The sequence below is a fragment of the Oncorhynchus tshawytscha genome, linkage group LG09 (genome assembly GCF_018296145.1).
Source record: "Oncorhynchus tshawytscha isolate Ot180627B linkage group LG09, Otsh_v2.0, whole genome shotgun sequence".
Classification (NCBI taxonomy): domain Eukaryota; kingdom Metazoa; phylum Chordata; class Actinopteri; order Salmoniformes; family Salmonidae; genus Oncorhynchus; species Oncorhynchus tshawytscha.
This window is the reverse complement of record NC_056437.1, coordinates 34,367,908-34,387,863: the sequence shown is the minus strand read 5'-3', so window position 1 is coordinate 34,387,863 and position 19,956 is coordinate 34,367,908. Positions and strand designations below refer to the sequence as shown.

Here is a 19,956-nt window from a genome sequence, read left to right as displayed (position 1 = left end):
TTAGCTTCTGGAGATTCTTGAATGTGTTCTAAAATTGAAAATAATAGCAATTCTGTATCACATTGGGTGAGGCAGGTTACCGGAAGGTATAATAAAAATAAAAAAAATCAATTGAAATATATATATACACACATATATACACACACACACAAAAGTACACGAGAGGACAAAACAAACACGTCTTCACTGCTACGCCATCTTGGATGGGGTCTAACCCCAAGAAGTTATGGGACACTGTTAAAGACCTGGAGAATAAACCCTCTTCACAGCTGCCCATGTGGTTGTTACTGACAAGAAGCACATGGCTGAGCTTTTTAATCACCACTTCATTAAGTCAGGAATCCGATTTGACTCAGCCATGCCTCCTTGCACGTCCAACATTTCCTCATCTCCCACCCCTTGTAATGCAACTATCCCCAATACTTCTCCCTCTTTTCCCCCTGCCCCACTACAAAGTTTCTCCCTGCAGGCAGTCACTGAGTCCGAGGTGCTAAATATCTATAGCTGCTTAAATATTTTGTGTTAAAAGCTCTACAACAAAGCTTTCTTGGTTTCCAATAAGCTTTCTCTACCCTTAACCTTGTTCTGAACACCTCCAAAACAAAGGTCATGTGGTTTGGTAAGAAGAATACCCCTCTCCCTGCAGGTGTGATTACTACCTCTGAGGGTTTAGAGCTTGAGGTAGTCACCTCATACAAGTACTTGGGAATATGGCTAGACAGTACACTGTCCTTCTCTCAGAACATGCTAAAGTTAAATCTAGACTTGGTTTCCTCTATCGTAATTGCTCCTCTTTCACCCCAGCTGCCAAACTAACCCTGATTGATGACCATCCTTCCCATGCTAGATTACGGAGACAATTTATAGATCGGCAGTTAAGGGTGCTCTCGAGTGGCTTGAAGTTCTTTACCATTAGGCCATCAGATTTGCAACCCATGCTCCTTATAGGACACATCACTGCACTCTATACTCCACTGTAAACTGGTCATCGCTGTATACCTGTTACAAGACCCACTGGTTTGATGCTTATTTATAAAACCCGCTTTGGCCTCACCCCCCCATCTGAGATATCTACTGCAGCCCTCATCCTCCACATACAACACCCGTTCTACCAGTCACATTCTGTTAAAGGCCCCCAAAGCTCACACATCCCTGGGTCGCTCCTCTTTTCAGTATGCTGCAGCTAGCAACTGGAATGAGCTGAAACAAACAATCAAACTGGACAGTTATCTCAATCTCTTCATTCAAAGACTCAATCATGGACACTCTTTACTGACAGTTGTGGCTGCACTATTGTCTACCTTCTTGCCCTTTGTGCTGTTGTTTGTATTATGTTTTGTCATGCGTTGCTGCCTTGCTATGTTGTCTAATACCCTGACTACACAGCTCGCGTTGCAAAATACATTTAGAAATCTGTTATTCAATTATTGTACCCACGCTGCTCGCACGCGTCAACAAGCATCTGCGTTGCCAAGGGATAAAATAGAAGTCTCTCCCATCTCCTCATTGGTTTATAGAAGCAGGCACCCACGTGCCATCTCATTGGTTATACCCACGTGGGTGATTGAAAGACGAATTGTGTTGCCAGTTGTTGTGGTAATACTATGAAAGTTTAGATACCAATCACCATATAAGTTCAAAGATGAAAAAGCCTGGAAGGAGGAGAGATGACTAGAAACAATTCGGTTGACAGTTTTGTGTGGATTAATTGTCGGAGTAGAGGACCTTGTGCATTTCAGGTAAAATAACAACTTAATGTTTATATCCCAGGACAAAGTGGCTAGCAACAGCAAGCTAGCTAATTAGGACAAATTAGCTAGCAAGTGCAAGCTAACTAGCTAAATTGCCATAAATGTTTAATGCTTTTCAACCTGTCCCCAAATTAATATCATTGGTTGAGTTTGTTTTGATATTTTAACCTGCGTGTCGTGATCGCGTTTGGGGTAGGGGGACAAAATAAATGTAGGCACGATGGCGCACGCGCGCAGCCGGTTTGGGTTCCGTGTTAGGTCTCTCTTTATGTAGTGTTGTGTCCTATATTTTTTTGGGTGTTGTAAGTTTTTAATCCCAGCGTCCGTCCCCTAAGGAGGCCTTTTGGTTGGCCGTCATTGTAAAAAAGAATTTGTTGTTAACTGACTTGCCTAGTTAAATGTTACATTTTCAAAAATTAAAGAATGTTAAATGGCTACCACAGCATTCTGCAGTGATACGCCATCCCATATGGTTGTGCTTAGTGGGACTATCATTTGTTTTTCAACAGGACAACATTTTGATTTAACACTTTTTTGGTTACTGCCTGATTCCATGTGTTATTTCATAGTTTGATGTCTTCACTATTAATTTTACAATGTAGAAAATAGTGAAAAGAAACCCTTGAGTGAGTAGGCGTGTCCAATCTGACTGGTACTATATATTTTAAAGACGTAGGCTAAATAAATCACGATGTTGTGCAGACCAAGCCGTAACAGTTTGAACCCAATGGTTGGTGTAGGCAATAGATGAAGGTAGAACCTACTATTGTACACTAACCTTCCAACATTACTTTGGGTTAAAGAACTGAATATGGCAACTTTTGGGATGAATCAAACCACTATTTTTTTACCAATATTTTGTGTGGAAAGGCTCTCCAAACCAGTTTATGATTAATAAATTATTTCCTAAACCTACAAGATCAGAGTATATTTAAATCTACCAATTGGTGCTGAAACCGAGACAAATATGCATACATTGAGATGGCTTCCTTTCATTGATCCCTAATGTTCTGAACCCGTTCTCTCGATAGATTAGATAAATGTACTGATAACCCCACAAGAAAATCTCTTGGCCACCAAGTGGGAGGGTTTTTAGCAATTGAATGAAATGTATTCAGAGCGTGCAAGGTAGCCAGCAACACCTGCAGAGCACGTTACACGACTGAATAAGGTATGCCTGAATACCAAATACTTAGTGTTTAAGTACATTTTCTAGGTCTGAATCAGCTCCTTAATGCAAATGTGAGGACAAAATGACATGATGTTTGGACCTTTTAATGAAAATTAATGTACAGTTCCCAAATGACAATTTCTCCATTAAAAAAATACATTTGAAAGTGGACCATGATTATCCTATTTCAAATACAACTAATACAGACAACTCAATTCAAGTCTTATTTCGTGTCTAATAGAGCTTCAAGTGTCCAGTGACTTTGTCCACAAGATCAGCTGCTCCAGGGCCTACTCCCAGCACAGTACGGGATCCTGGCGCTATCTGGGTCCTCCCTGCATCTTGGATCAGACTGACAGGCAGGCCTACCTCTTTGGCATGGGTTAGCAGTTCTATCAGACTGTCCTCATCTGGAGCTTTAACCACAACCTTGGGTTGGCCACAGTACTCCCATTGTTTCAGAAGCTCAGGGTTCCTGCGCTGGACCTGTTTATAGGCCGACACGGCGGCGTGTGAGCACTGGGCGGCCACTTTCCCCTTGCCCATCTTCAGGTCGGATCGGACCACCAGGATCATTTTGAACTCCCCTCCTTCTCCCATGATGCTGGTGGCCGTTCCACCCCTACTGCCATTCCCCATCGCCGCCCCGTTGTCTTTGGAAGAGTTGCTGAACCGAGCCCGGAAGTGCCAGCCAAGGAAAAGTCCACAGCCCACTCCTCCCAATACTCCAATGGCTACCTGGCCGTATAGGGAATCCATCTTGAGACTTGTCAAACCTGAAAGTTGATTTAAGGCTGTGAATTTATTGGAGGCTACATCTCTGAGCTACGTAGTCTATTAGGGCCCTATAAAATCTGTTTTACTTTTTTCCCTAATTGCTTTTTCCCTAAATTCTGTTTTCCAGGTGTCCATTTTCCCAAGATTTATTTCAGCTCTTTGCTATCGAAATCGCACTTCTAATTTAATACGAATAACAACTTTATTGTTATAGGTCAACAATACTGCTTAAACCACATCAGGAGACTACTTTGAGGTCTGGGAAAATTGAGAAATTTCGATTTTTGGGGTTACGTACACCATCATTCCAGTGGGCACCTAGCAAGAGGATATTCAGTTATGTTTTTGGATTTATGCAAATAATCATGATATCATTCTGGCAGGTATGCATAGGCTACTTTGTAGTTAACATTGAATCTACCAAAGATTTTTCATTAGCATCATCGCTAACGGCTACACGTAAGTGGTAGCTGGGCGCCGCACATACACAGACTGGGAATTGCCTCTTCAGAAAGTTGCATTAAATAAGAATCACTGATGCATTATGTTTGTCTTTTGATAAACGTGTGCTAATTCATTTAATACGTTTATTGTTTAATTGCATCGATTCCGTTCGCATCTCAGAATTTATAGGGCCCGCATAGTTGGCTAACTAGTTTGGAACTAAAATCACCTAGCTACCTAACTTTACCCTAAATGTGTTTCCACTTCAGACAAACAGTGACCAGTCATCAGTTGATCTTATAGGATTTTTGAACATACAAAGGCTGAACACATGCATGTTTATTTATGGTAACTTAACTGTTTGAACAAAATATTCAGAACTGAGAGTAGGCTAACGTTACATTCAAAGCATCTCTGCTACCATTGAACAAGCATGTAGCTAACGCGTTATCTAGCCTGAGTCAACTTCGCAATATCACCCCAAGAGAGGCATAATTCGTGTCCTTCGTAACATTTTGCATAGCAGTTTATAACCAAACTTTACCGATTTTTACCTGCTCCTGGCGACATCAACACGCTTACATTCGTCTTCATCTACCGGCCACTTCTGATGACGTCACATAAAATACACTGGACACGTTTCAGGCTGCCGGTATGAAGAGTAGGCATCAACTGGGAGATGCACATAAATTGGGTGTATCTCTGAGTTTATGCAGCTTTTTAGGTTTGATGTTCTATTAATAATCAAGATAATTGGAGTATTTGAAAATAACATTGTTCAATTGGTAGTACTAATATAGTATTACTAGTATATACTAGTATTACTATCCCATGTATTTCAATCAAAGATTCTCTAGGTCAATCTTTTTAATGATGGATCACACGTCAGAGTAAACATTTTTAAAGAAAAGTGTAATAATCAAGGCACGTGCCCAGAAATCATATTTACATGGCAAAAACTGTAGAATTGGCTTAGCTTTAAAACGCCAAAGATTGCTCTCCACCCCATTAGTAGAATTGCATGAAATTTGTTATAAAATTGCAAAATGTTCTCTCAAACTGCAAATGTTAAGAAAACGATTGCACTGATTCGTTGCTCTCGAACGCACCCTGAGCAGGTGCCCGCTCAGTTTTACCTGACTTTGAAGCACCTGGATATGCTCATCGCCTAGCAGTTAATGGATGGGGCTTCGATCAAAGCCCATCCAAATGATAAGGTGTTTTGTGGTACAACTATTCCTATTGGCTGGGGTGGATCGAGGTATGCATTTCAGCGGAAGTACACTCAGAGACCGAAGAGGAAGCGAGACACCAATAGAGATAGATATAGGACTCATCTTTATATCTGTGCCATTATAGTGTCTGTGACACCACAAGCGCCTTTGAGGTAATCTCAATTTTGAAGTAGTCCATTTTCTTCTTAACAATTGGCTGATCCCTCCTGATGATCTGTTTGGACATGACTCCAACAGTGTCATCATGAGGAATCAGTAAATGAAGTTGGAAGTCCCACCCAGTTGACTACATTAAAATGGTGGAAGTCCTTAATGGTGCTGCCCATGCTTAAATGGCCTTTTGGCCTCTAGAGGCCTCTATCATTCTCTATGGACACGCCCACTGTTTTTTTCTGGTTTAATGAAAGTCAGTGAACTGTGTAGACCATACACAGCTGCTATTGCATTGGTGTCTATTGGAGACATACACAGTTAGGTAGATCGAAATGGTAAACGGCCTCAGTGAATTATCTTCGTTTATCTCCCATCTTTGGTACACGGTCCATGGAATAAAACACACGTCTGTCTCCTGTGCTGCAGGTTGCGGCGTTTGACAGCTCGAGAGTGAAAGGAGAGGGTAGGGGGACTATTTGTACCGTTCATGTCTGCTCATTGTCGTGGTGTGTTCATAATAATAGTTAGTAGAATAACATTAGGACAAATACAGTCTGTCCCCATTTGACGTTAGGCTATTCTCCATCATCAGCGTGTCTTTGTAAAATGCCAGTCTACCATCAGGTTACATACGCGTGCCAGTGCCAGGTTTTGCTCAGGATAAAACAAGGTTGACATTAATATAGCTACCTTAATAACATATTTTAAGCGGCTCTAAAATCAAGTAAGTGAATAAAATAGGGAGTCCTTGATGAATGCAAACGTTCTAGTGTCTTGGAAAAAACCTTTTGGCAGGCTAACGGGTGAACATGCTTTTATAACAGTGGTACAATCTGGATAATTAATGCCATGGTGTATGAATGAAACCAGGTTAGTATCAATTAAACTATTGTCTTGTGAATTAAATCAGGTCATATGGGTTTTATGGTTTTGAAAAACAAAAATGAACCGTTCTATTATATTCTGTTCTATTTTATTATATTCTATTCTGTATGCACCTGGCATCTACTTGAGATTAACACCAAAAGTGCGTAGGCAGTCATTTTGACTTGATATGAATTTTAAACTGAAATATCCCTGAAATGTTATAGTTGACGTTACAGTATTCTGATTTCTATATTGTATCAGAAATAACAGATTCTGAAGTTTACAAAACCCTTACCTTTGCCAAATAACTCTTTGGCAAAGGTAAGGGTTTTGTGCAGAAGATTGCCTACAGTAACAAATTAATGAAAGTGCTGTGCGTATTCAAATGTTACACAAGACATTCATAAACACAACCAAAGTGTATTCTCTGTTGCTCTTCTTTTGTTCCTCGATAACATCACAAATTCCCATCAGATCAACTCCTTGAATGCCCTACTCCTTGAAGTTTGCAGTTGTGTCTAAAAAACACTATTTTGTTCAAAACATTTTTTACCCTTTAGTGCAGTGATTCCCAACCAGGGGTACTAGTGTAACGGGTGTGAAATGGCTAACTAGTTAGTGATGCTCTCGAGTTGAGTTTCAATTGGTAACAATGCTTTGTGTGAGGCAGTTGTCTGTGTTCAGATGGTCCCTGGTTCAAGCCCAGGTTGGCGTGAGTAGAGGGACGGAAGCAAAACTGTTACATTGGTGCCGTGACCCGGATCACTTAGTTGGGCTCTGCCTAGCTTCTGGGGTTGCTGCAAAGGGGGGTGAGTGTAACCGGTGTGAAATGGTTAGCTAGTTAGAGGTGCACGCAAGTAGTGTTTCAATCGGTGATGTCACTTGCTCTGAGACCTTGAAGTAGTTGTTTCTCGTGCTCTGCAGCTATTGTGGAGCGACAGGTAACGATGCTTCTTGGGAGGCAGTTGACGATGTGTTCAAAGGGTCCTTGATTCAAGACCAAGTTGGGGCAACACTGTTACACTAGAACCGTTGCGTGTACTTGAGAAGACTCATAAGACCATAGGCCTACTGGTAAAATGCACATGATAGGGTACTTCAGGGGTACACCAGGCAGAGCAAAATTCAGTTGGTGGTACAGTAACTGAAAAAGGTTGGGAACCACTGCTTTAGTGTGTGTACTTTACTGTATTTGTAGGGTACTAGGGGGAAACTACCCCCCTGGGTTAACTGCCCCCCCTTGTAATTCACATTAGGACCTCAAGATGTCACTAAAATATTTCCCCAAAACTTGCCCTCACTGCCACTGCTCCTGCTCAACAAAAATGTCCTCTGTGTCATCACAACTTTGAGATATTTCAACAAAAACATTTTTAAAAAAATGTTTAAGTTGCATATCTAACTTCATTGGAATATATCACGATAGCTGATGCACTTTTGTACATCACACTGTTCTGTACATTTGGCCTTTATTTTAGCGCCACCAAAACGTAATACTTCCAGGTCAACTGTAATATGAATACCACTAAAGCACAATTTTCCAGCAAAATCAATGACGAGACCTTCATGCTGCCTGTTTTTGCATGATTGAAGAAGGCAATGGAGCACCACCGGGTCTTTTGCGTGGTAATGAAAGGGATATGTCGTCTGGGGAAACAACTTTTTTGACCTGATTTCTGTCCAACTTTTCACCTAAAATGTAAATAAAACACTATAAAGAGTTTATAAACTCAGCAAAAAAAGAAACTGCCCTTTTTCAGGACCCTGTATTTCAAAGATATGTAAAAATCCAAATAACTTCATATATCTTCATTGTAAAGGGTTTAAACACTGTTTCCCATGCTTCAATGAACCATAAACTATTAATGAACATGCACCTGTGGAACGGTCATTAAGACACTAACAGCTTACAGACCATAGGCAATTAAGGTCACAGTTATGAAAACTTAGGACACTAAAGAGGCCTTTCTTCTGATTCTGAAAAACACCAAAAGAAAGATGCCATGGTCCCTGCTCATCTGCGTGAACGTGCCTTAGGCATGCTGCAAGGAGGCATGAGGACTGCAGATGTGGCCAGGGCAATAAATTGCCATGCCCGTACTGTGAGACGCCTAAGACAGCGCTACAGGACGGACAGCTGATCATCCTCGCAGTGGCAGACCACGTGTAACAACACCTGTAAAGGATCGGTACATCCGAACATCACACCTGCAGGACAGGTACAGGATGGCAACAACAACTGCCCGAGTTACACCAGGAACGCACAAACCCTCCATCAGTGCTCAGATTGTGCACAATAGGCTGATAGAGGCTGGACTGAGGGTTTGTAGACCTGTTGTAAGGCAGGTCCTCACCAGACATCACTGGAAACAACTGTGCCTATGGGCACAAACCCACCGTCGCTGGACCAGACAGGACTGGCAAAAAGTGCTCTTCACTGATGAGTCGCGGTTTGATGGTTGGATTTGCGTTTATCGTCGAAGGAATGAGCGTTACGCCGAGGTCTGTACTCTGGAGCGGGATCGATTTGGAGGTGGAGTGTCCATCATGGTCTAGGGCGGTGTGTCACAGCATCATCGGACTGAGCTTGTTGTCATTGCAGGAAATCTCAACGCTGTGTGTTACAGGGAAGACATCCCTGTACCCTTCCTGCAGGCTCATTCTGACATGACCCTCCAACATGACAATGCCACCAGCCATACTGCTCGTTCTGTGCGTGATTTCCTGCAAGACAGGAATGTCAGTGTTCTGCCATGGCCAGCAAAGAGCCCGGATCTCAATCCCATTAAGCACGTCTGGGACCTATTGGATCGGAGGGTGAGGGCTAGGGTCATTCTCCCCAGAAATGTCTGGGAACTTGCAGGTGACTTGGTGGAAGAGTGGGGTAACATCTCACAGCAAGAACTGGAAAATCTGGTGCAGTCCATGAGGAGACGCACTGCAGTACTTAATGCAGCTGGTGGCCACACCAGATACTGACTGTAACACATTATTCCATTTCTGTTAGTCACATGTCTGTGGAACTTGTTCAGTTTATGTCTCAGTTGTTGAATCTTGTTATGTTCATACCAATATTTACACATTAAGTTTGCTGAAAATATGGAACTTCCGGCGCCGACAGAGATGGCCGCCTCGCTTCGCGTTCCTAGGAAACTATGCCGTTTTTTGTTTTTTTACGTGTTATTTCTTACATTGGTACCCCAGGTCATCTTAGGTTTCATTACATACAGTCGGGAAGAACTACTGAATATAAGAGCAACATCAACTCACCATCAGTACGACCAGGAATATGACTTTCCCGAAGCGGATCCTGTGTTCTGCCTTTCACCCAGGACAACGGAATGGATCCCAGCCTGCGACCCAAAACAAAGACGTTGTAAAAGAGGGAAACAAAGCGGTCTTCTGGTCAGGCTCTGGAGACAGGCACATCGCGCACCACTCCCTAGCATACTTCTCGCCAATGTCCAGTCTATTGACAACAAGGTGGATGAAATCCGAGCAAGGGTAGCATTCCAGAGGGACATCAGAGACTGTAACGATCTTTGCTTCATGGAAACATGGCTCACAGAGACGTTAACGGAATCGGTGCAGCCAGCTGTTTTCTTCACGCATCGCGCCGACAGAAACAAACATCTTTCTGGTAAGAAGAGGGGCGGGGGCGTATGCCTTATGGTTAACCTGACGTGGTGTGGTCACAACAACATACAGGAACTCAAGTCCTTCTGTTCACCTGATTTAGAATTCCTCACAATCAAATGTCGACCGCATTATCTACCAAGGGAATTCTCTTCAATTATAATCACAGCTTATAATAATCACAACTTCTACAGATGCACAATCGAGAGCATCCTGTCGGGCTGTATCACCGCTTGGTACGGCAACTGCTCCGCCCACAACCGTAAGGCTCTCCAGAGGGTAGTGAGGTCTGCACAACGCATCACCGGGGGCAAACTACCTGCCCTCCAGGACACCTACACCACCCGATGTTACAGGAAGGCCATAAAGATCATCAAGGACAACAACCACCCGAGCCACTGCCTGTTCACCCCGCTATCATCCAGAAGGCGAGGTCAGTACAGGTGCATCAAAGCAGAGAGCGAGAGACTGAAAAACAGCTTCTATCTCAAGGCCCTCAGACTGTTTAAACAGCCACCACTAACATTGAGTGGCTGCTGCCAACACACTGACTCAACTCCAGCCACTTTAACAAATGGAATTGATGGAAATTTATGTAAAATATATCACTAGCCACTTTAAACAATGCTACTTAATATAATGTTTGCATTATTCATCTCATATGTATATGTATATACTGTACTCTATATCATCTACTGCATCTTTATGTAATACATGTATCACTAGCCACTTTAAACTAAGCCACTTTGTTTACATACCCTACATTACTCATCTCATATGTATATACAGTGCCTTGCGAAAGTATTCGGCCCCCTTGAACTTTGCGACCTTTTGCCACATTTCAGGCTTCAAACATAAAGATATAAAACTGTATTTTTTTTGTGAAGAATCAACAACAAGTGGGACACAATCATGAAGTGGAACGACATTTATTGGATATTTCAAACTTTTTTAACAAATCAAAAACTGAAAAATTGGGCGTGCAAAATGATTCAGCCCCTTTACTTTCAGTGCAGCAAACTCTCTCCAGAAGTTCAGTGAGGATCTCTGAATGATCCAATGTTGACCTAAATGACTAATGATGATAAATACAATCCACCTGTGTGTAATCATGTCTCCGTATAAATGCACCTGCACTGTGATAGTCTCAGAGGTCCGTTAAAAGCGCAGAGAGCATCATGAAGAACAAGGAACACACCAGGCAGGTCCGAGATACTGTTGTGAAGAAGTTTAAAGCCGGATTTGGATACAAAAAGATTTCCCAAGCTTTAAACATCCCAAGGAGCACTGTGCAAGCGATAATATTGAAATGGAAGGAGTATCAGACCACTGCAAATCTACCAAGACCTGGCCGTCCCTCTAAACTTTCAGCTCATACAAGGAGAAGACTGATCAGAGATGCAGCCAAGAGGCCCATGATCACTCTGGATGAACTGCAGAGATCTACAGCTGAGGTGGGAGACTCTGTCCATAGGACAACAATCAGTCGTATATTGCACAAATCTGGCCTTTATGGAAGAGTGGCAAGAAGAAAGCCATTTCTTAAAGATATCCATAAAAAGTGTTGTTTAAAGTTTGCCACAAGCCACCTGGGAGACACACCAAACATGTGGAAGAAGGTGCTCTGGTCAGATGAAACCAAAATTGAACTTTTTGGCAACAATGCAAAATGTTATGTTTGGCGTAAAAGCAACACAGCTCATCACCCTGAACACACCATCCCCACTGTCAAACATGGTGGTGGCAGCATCATGGTTTGGGCCTGCTTTTCTTCAGCAGGGACAGGGAAGATGGTTAAAATTGATGGGAAGATGGATGGAGCCAAATACAGGACCATTCTGGAAGAAAACCTGATGGAGTCTGCAAAGACCTGAGACTGGGACAGAGATTTGTCTTCCAACAAGACAATGATCCAAAACATAAAGCACAATCTACAATGGAATGGTTCAAAAATAAACATATCCAGGTGTTAGAATGGCCAAGTCAAAGTCCAGACCTGAATCCAATCGAGAATCTGTGGAAAGAACTGAAAACTGCTGTTCACAAATGCTCTCCATCCAACCTCACTGAGCTCGAGCTGTTTTGCAAGGAGGAATGGGAAAAAATGTCAGTCTCTCGATGTGCAAAACTGATAGAGACATACCCCAAGCGACTTACAGCTGTAATCGCAGCAAAAGGTGGCGCTACAAAGTATTAACTTAAGGCGGCTGAATAATTTTGCACGCCCAATTTTTCAGTTTTTGATTTGTTAAAAAAGTTTGACATATCCAATAAATGTCGTTCCACTTCATGATTGTGTCCCACTTGTTGATTCGTCACAAAAAAAATACAGTTTTATATCTTTATGTTTGAAGCCTGAAATGTGGCAAAAGGTCGCAAAGTTCAAGGGGGCCGAATACTTTTGCAAGGCACTGTACTGTACCCAATACCATCTACTTCATCTTGCCTATGCCGTTCGGTTCCATCACTCATTCATATATCTTTATGTACATATTCTTTATCCCTTTACACTTGTGTGTATAAGGTAGTAGTTTTGGAATTGTTAGGTTAGATTACTCGTTGGTTATTACTGCATTGTCGAAACTAGAAGCACAAGCATTTCGCTACACTCGCATTAACATCTGCTAACCATGTGTATGTGACAAATACATTTGATTTGATTTGAAATAAATGCAGTTGACAGTGAGAGGACGTTTATTTTTTTGCCGAGTTTGTCTATTTGAAGTTTTGTTGAATTTGAATAGGGTTTTTAGGGCAGCGCTAAATTTATATTCATAATTAAACTGTAGCTGTCACAGTTTTTGAGTCATGATGGCTCGCAGTGATTACACAAAATTAACAATTGATTGAATTAACTATTGCTGAACTCACAAGTAATTAACTTTACAATCACCATTAGAGAAGAGGCTGTACGGCACAGAATGAGTTACACCGTGATACGTCACAATTTAACATACAGCGTCAGAGGGGTCAGGTTTTTAAAAAACATTTCTCCAATACTATTGTCTATTACCATGTCAATCAATGCTTGAATAGAAACGTAGTCCACACCCCACATTTTGATGCCAACACAGTCGCTACAGTCCCATTAGTTTTCATTGCAGCCTCGTTTGAATGCTGCGGTTGCGCAAATGTGTATGGATTTAAAATCTTGCATTATTCAAATAATATTTAGTGCAATTGTACATAATGGATTGTATGGTAAAGGAACAACAATGATAGAACAAAGAAAATGTGTAGGTGAGTTAAAAAGAGGGACTTTACATCAAATCTCCTCATAGTGAGGATATTAATGGTGACATGTGTAACACCATTTCCCCACCCTCCCATATTTTAATAATTAAAATAAGACAATTAGACTTAGCGTTTAACTATTACTTACTAAACCATTTCTAAATAAACGTGATTAAATGGATTTTAACACACTTGTGTGAAACCCTATGCCATAATCTTCTAACAGGGTTACTGGCACTTTTTTTTCTAAAAACAAAATTTTATGAAATAACTAAGTGTCAACTGTAGCCATTTATTTACCTTTATATTTTATTTGCCAAAGCATGACCATCATCCACATACCATTCCCCCCCAACGTAGCTTTTTTATGACCGCAATTAGACAATATTATTAGGGGGGAGGGGGCTAGTTACCCCCTAGAACCCTATTTAGGATGTAGCTTTTCAACAGGAAAAGTTCCACAATAACTGGAGGAAGTCTATAAATCTGCTATTTTAGAAGGGGACCAACTCCTGACAGAATGTTAGGTTATAGCTTGAGTGCAAGAAGGACATATTCTTGTTGCATTGGCTCTCTATCAAGGTTTATTCAAACAACATGCCATGCATTATTATTATTTGTTTTATCTTTCTTGGCTTGAAATAATGGATGTAGGCCGATTAATAGCATGCACACAATAGCATGCCATGCATAAGTATTTCATTATAATGCAATACTTGTCACAAATGTACACTACTGTTAAAGTTTGGGGTCACTTAGAAATGTCCTTTGATTTTGAAAGAAACACACTTTTTTGTCCATTAAAATAACATCACATTGATCAGAAATACAGTGTAGACATTGTTAATGTTGTAAATGACTATTGTAGCTGGAAACGGCAGATTAAAAAAAAAAAGGAATATCTACATCATCAGTAACCATCACTCCTGTGTTCCAATGGCACGCTCTGTTCGCTAATCCAAGTTTATCATTTCAAAGGCTAATTGATCATTAGAAAACCCATTTGCAATTATGTTAGCACAGCTGAACACTGTTTAAAGAAGCAATAAAACTGTCCTTCTTTAGACTAGTTGAGTATCTGGAGCATCAGCATTTGAAGTAAATAATGAAACATGTTCAATTTGGTTTAAATAATGCAAAAACAAAGTGTTGGAGAAGAAAGTAAAAGTGCATTATATGCTATGTAAGAAAGCTAACGTTTCAGTTCCTTGCTCAGAACATTTGAAAGCTGGTGGTTCCTTTTAACATGAGTCTTCAATATTCCCAGGTAAGAAGTTTTAGGTTGTAGTTATTATAGGAATTATAGGACTATTTTCCCTCTATACCATTTGTATTTCATTAACCTTTGACTATTGGATGTTCTTATAGGCACTTTAGTATTGCCAGTGTAACAGTATAGCTTCCGTCCCTCTCCTCGCTCCTCCCTGGGCTCGAACCAGCAACACAACGACAATTAGCGTGCGCTAACTAGCTAGCCATTTCACTTCGGTTACACGGGCCTAATCTCGGGAGTTGATAAGCTTGAAGTCATAAACAGCGCAATGCTTGATGCACAACGAAGAGCTGCTGTCAAAACGCACGAAAGTGCTGTTTGAATGAATGTTTACACGCCTGCTTCTGCCTACCACCGCTCAGTCAGATACTTAGATACTTGTATGCTCAGTCAGATTATATGCAACGCAGGACACGCTAGATAATATCATCAACCATGTGTAGTTAACTAGTGATTATGATTGATTGTTTTTTATAAGATAAGTTTAATGCTATCTAGCAACTTACCTTGGCTTACTGCATTCGCGTAACAGGCAGTCTCCTTGCAACGAGAGAGAGGCAGGTCGTTATTGCGTTGGACTCGTTAACTGTAAGGTTGCAAGATTGGATCCCCCGAGCTGACAAGGTGAAAATCTGTCGTTCTGCCCCTGAACAAGGCAGTTAACCCACCATTCCTAGGCCGTCATTGAAAATAAGAATGTGTTCTTAACTGACTTGCCTAGTTAAATGAAGGTATTAAAAAATTGGCAAATCGGCGCCCAAAAATACAGATTTCCGATTGTTATGAAAACCTGAAATCGGCCCTAATTAATCGGCCATTCCGATTAATCGGTCGACCTCTAGAATGAAGGCTATTCCATGCGAGAAATTGCCAAGGAACTCACGATCTTGTACAACGCTGTGTACTACTCCCTTCACAGAACATCGCAAACTGTCTCTAGCCAGAATAGAAAGAGTGGGAGGCCACTGAGCAAGAGGACAAGTACATTAGTGTTTCTCAAACTAGACAGACGCCTCTCGCAAGTTCTCAACTGGCAGCTTCATTAAACAGTATCCGCAAAACACCGGTCTCAACGTCAACAGTGAAGAGGCGACTCCGGGATGCGGGCCTTTAGGCAGAATTGCAAAGAAAAAGCCATATCTCAAACGATTAAGGCAAAATAACACAGACACTGGACAGGGGAACTCTGCCTAGAAGGCCAGCATCCCAGAGTCACCTCTTCACTATTGATGTTGAGACTGGTGTTTTGACCCCCTTATCAGTATGTCTTTTCAGTGGTAATTTAGGTCATGTCTTCTCCAAGACATGACCTGACAATCTCCTGTTACGGATACAACTATTATGTGTGTGTGTGTATCCTGTGTGTGTTTCTTTTCTCTCCTTCTCCCCTCACAGGTGAAAATCATCACTCCCTATCAGTCAACAATCAATCATCAATCAGAAGACACACCTCCTCCTATTTCCTACCCTATCACAGTTCCTTTCCCTTGGTTTAAAAACCCCATCATTTGTTTGCTCTAGAGCTCAATCTCTCTGTAAATGCCAAGTCTGTAGGTCTGTGTTTCACTCTCACTTTGTGTCTTAACCTCTCTTTTGTTTGAGCACCTCCATAGCACTTTGTCATCACCTGTGAGTATTGTTTTTGGTTATGGTGTTTGTTTGTTGCTGGTGGGAAAAGGGGGAAACCAAGACAAGTCGCCCATGGGCATACACTACCCGTAGGTGAACTTTGTTAAATACACTAGTTAGAACTGGGCGGACCACCCACTGTATTTTTGGTTGGTTAGTTAGCTGTTGTTAAAGTAGGCTAGTCTAGCTTAGGGGTGTTTTTGTATTTATTGTTTCTTTCCTTGGGTCCAGCTCAGCCCCTTTTCCTGCCCCCATTACCGTGTGTTTATAAATAAACCTGGAGTTTGACGGTAGATTTCTGTTGTTGTGGTTATTTCGTTCACACTTTTACTTTGTCACAATAATAATTTGCATGAGATATGTTATGGGTCTCATTACCATCCCCCCCTAGACTGTCGGGCCAAAAGGGATTCGTAACATAAGTGGAGCCTCGTCCGGGATCTGTCATAACTGACACCCATGCCGCTCATGTAGATTGTTGTAGTGGTATAGTTCAGTGTTGAGCGTCATAGCTGAAGTAGCATTAGTGTTTGCTATTTTCTTTGGCACTTGTGAAGTAGTGTAAAATGACTACTTTTGATTTGAAATCCTTTTTGGATAACCCTTCGTGGGTGGTTTTTGACATATATCGTAGAGTTGATTTAATGACCTTGGCTGACCATTATTCAGTATCGATTCCGCAGAGTTTAGTTAAGGCGGAGGTTAAACAGCTAGTATTAAATGTATTGTTGGAAGAGCAGGTGCTTGTGTTACCGCTGCCTGAGTCTACTACCCCTGTAGGGGATGTGGCTGCTCCTGTAAGCCCATTGGTGTCTGATAATGAGGGAGAGGCTAAAACACCAGCCACATTGTCCCGTTTTGATCCACTCTCCCCACTGTCAAATGGTGATGCCAGGAGGGATGTCCGTTTAGCACAGTTCCAACTGGAGGTGGAAGAGAGAGCCCAAATTAGGCGAGAGACTCTCCAGTTGGAGATGTGTGAAATTGTGGCAGAAAAAGAACGAGAACAACGGCAGTTGGAGTTCAAAATGCGCCAGATGGAACTGGAGGCAGAGACAGCAAGGCTAGCCTTCGTTCCTACTGTGCCTGTTTGTGAGCAGTCCTCACCTGCTGTGTCCTCAAACCCGTTTGACATTAGTAGGCAGATTGCCTTAGTACCTTTGTTCAGAGGTTGACTCCTATTTTTGTGTATTTGAGCGTATAGCCGTAGCATTGAAATGGCCTGAAGAGGTATGGTGTCTATTACTTCAGTGTAAATTAACTGGTAAAGCCCAAGAGGTTTTGTCAGCGCTACCTCTAGAGGACAGTTTGAATTATGAAGTGGTCAAAGCTACTGTTCTTCGTGCCTATGAGCTTGTGCCTGAGGCATACCGACAGAGATTTAGGTCTCATAGAAAGTCTTCTAGTAAGACTTATGTGGAATTTGCTAGAGACAAGGGAAATCTGTTTGATATATGGCATGCTGCTAGTAAGGTAACTGATTTCAACTCTCTCCGGGAGTTAATCTTGTTGGAAGAGTTTAAAAATTGCTTACCCGAACGCATTGTAGTTTACCTAAACGAACAGAAAGTATCCTCCCTGGCAGAAGCGTCTGTGTTGGCAGACGAGTTTGTGTTGACGCACGAGTGTTTTTGGCTCAAACTGAGAGTAGAGCCACTGAGTTTCCTACTTTTAGCCCTAGTCGACCAGCAGTAGTATATCAAGCACGCCAGAAAAATGAGCGTCCCTGTTTCTATTGTCATAAAGTAGGACATATGATTAATGATTGCTTCCTGCTTAAACGCAAACAAGGGATGCCTCTTCTTGCCAAGCCACCAACAGGTGTTGCTCTAATTCGTACGGTTGAGAGGTCTGCAACAAAACAGGTGCCTCAGGGTAACTGTAGTTTGAAAGTCTCAGTCCCCGACCGCAGTTATGAACCATTCATTTTCGAGGGGTTTGTGTCCCTAACGAATGACGAAGCGTCTCAGCGTCCGGTTAAAATCCTTAGATACATACTGGTGCGGTGCAGTCGTTTATATTGTCTGATGTGTTGCCCTTATCTCATGATACATACTGTGGTTCCAGTGTGTTAGTGCAGGGTATTGAAATGGGTTTTGTGCCATTGCACTTTGTGAAAGTACTCTGAGTTAATCAGTGGAATATTCAGAGTGGGGGTACGTCCTATGTTGCCAGTGAAAGGTGTGACCTTTATAATGGGTAACGATATTGCCGGAGGAAAGGTAGTACCCGTATTGGAAGTATTGGATAAAAGTGACCACTCTCTCTCGAATGAGCTGGCACAGAGTTATCCACATGTGTTCCCCGCTTGTGCTGTCACTCGTGCTCAGGCACTACAACAGGGTGACGTGATAGATTTGTCAAACACTGTTCTGTTCAAAGAGGTTGATCAAGAAGATGGATTGTGTGATACCTCTGAGAAGCTGATCACCTCTGACAAACAGCCCAGGAAAGAATCAAAGGACGTTGAACTTATTGCTGATGCAATACAGTTACTCATGAGCAGCTGATTGCTAACCAAAAGGTTGACAACAAGCTTGCTAAATGTTTTTCTAGTGTTGTCTCATTGGAAGATGTGAAGAAGAAGAACGTGGCTTACTTCATTGATGGTAATCTCCTCATGCTTAAATGGAAATCCCATGTTGACGCGGATGGAGATTGGAATGCTGTTTACCAAATAGTGATTCCTACAGCCTTTCGACAAAATGTGTTATCCCTTGCTCATGATCACCAGTGGTCTGGTCATTTAGGAATCACAAAAACTTATGATCGGATCCTTCAACATTTCTTTTGGCCGGGTTTAAAACAAGATGTGGCTCAGTTCTGTCGGACATGCCACACATGTCAGATAACAGGAAAACCAAATCCGGTTATTCCACCCGCTCCTCTTTGTCCCATACCTGTCATAGGTGAACCATTCGAGCATGTGGTGGTTGATTGTGTCGGACCGTTACCGAAGACAAAATCGGGTAACCAGTTTTTGTTAACGATAATGTGTATGGCTACAAGATACCCCGAGGCCATTCCTCTGAGAAGGATTACAGCCCCGGTAGTGAGTAAAGCCTTAATAAAATTCTTCACGACATTCGGGTTACCTAAGGTGGTACAAAGCGATCAAGGTACCAATTTCCTATCCAAGCTCTTCAAGCAGGTGTTAAAATCCTTGTCAATTATGCACCGTGTGTCAAGCGCCTATCACCCAGAGTCTCAGGGTGCGCTTGAAAGATGGCATCAGACACTGAAGTCTATGCTACGTAAATATTGTTTGGAATCTGAGAAAGATTGGGATGAGTGAGTTCCTCTAGTTTTGTTTGCTGCTCGTGAAACTGTGCAGGAGTCCCTAGGTTTCAGCCCGGCTGAACTGGTGTTTGGTCACACAGTGAGAGGACCAATGAAAGTCCTTAAAGAACAGTTCTTGTCCCAAGAGTTGTGTACCAGAGATGAGAACGTGTTGGACTACGTTAGTCGCTTTCGTGAGCGCCTACACCAAGTTTGTGCTCTCGCAAAGGAAGCTCTGTCTTCCTCACAGAGGAGCATGAAAAGACACTATGATAAAGAGGCTGTTTCTCGTCCACTACAGCCAGGTGACCAAGTACTGGTGTTATTACCTGTTCCAGGATCTTCACTGTCAGCTCGTTTCTCTGGTCCTTATTTAATTGAAAAGAAAATAAGTGAAACTGACTATGTGCTTCAAACTCCTGATAGACAATGCCAATCTCGTGTGTGTCACATTAACATGTTGAAAGCTTACCACACCCGACCCATCACAGTTAGATAGTTCAAAAA

At 42.0% G+C, this 19,956-nt stretch overlaps 1 protein-coding gene across 2 annotated transcripts; it reads right to left on the bottom strand.

The window, feature by feature from the left end:
- Positions 1–3,010: 3,010 nt before the first annotated feature.
- ptrh2 (peptidyl-tRNA hydrolase 2) lies at positions 3,011–4,803 on the bottom strand. 2 transcript variants are annotated; one of them, XM_024434063.1, is made up of 2 exons: positions 4,698–4,803; positions 3,011–3,698 (listed from the first exon to the last, which is right to left on the bottom strand). In XM_024434063.1, the coding sequence occupies exons 1-2, from the start codon at positions 4,735–4,737 to the stop codon at positions 3,157–3,159; spliced, it is 582 nt and encodes a 193-aa protein (XP_024289831.1). In that variant the 5' UTR covers positions 4,738–4,803; the 3' UTR covers positions 3,011–3,156. The 2 variants fall into 2 exon arrangements, with proteins under 2 accessions (XP_024289831.1, XP_024289833.1); XM_024434065.1 differs by having other exon boundaries at positions 4,688–4,774.
- Positions 4,804–19,956: the final 15,153 nt, after the last annotated feature.

Excerpts from the sequence above, each read along its gene's own strand:
- ptrh2 (XM_024434063.1), bottom strand. The coding sequence starts at position 4,737 with ATGAAGACGAATGTAAGCGTGTTGATGTCGCCAGGAGCAG. Across the intron at positions 3,699-4,697 it reads GTTGATGTCGCCAGGAGCAG|GTTTGACAAGTCTCAAGATG; the intron begins GTAAAAATCGGT and ends ATCAACTTTCAG.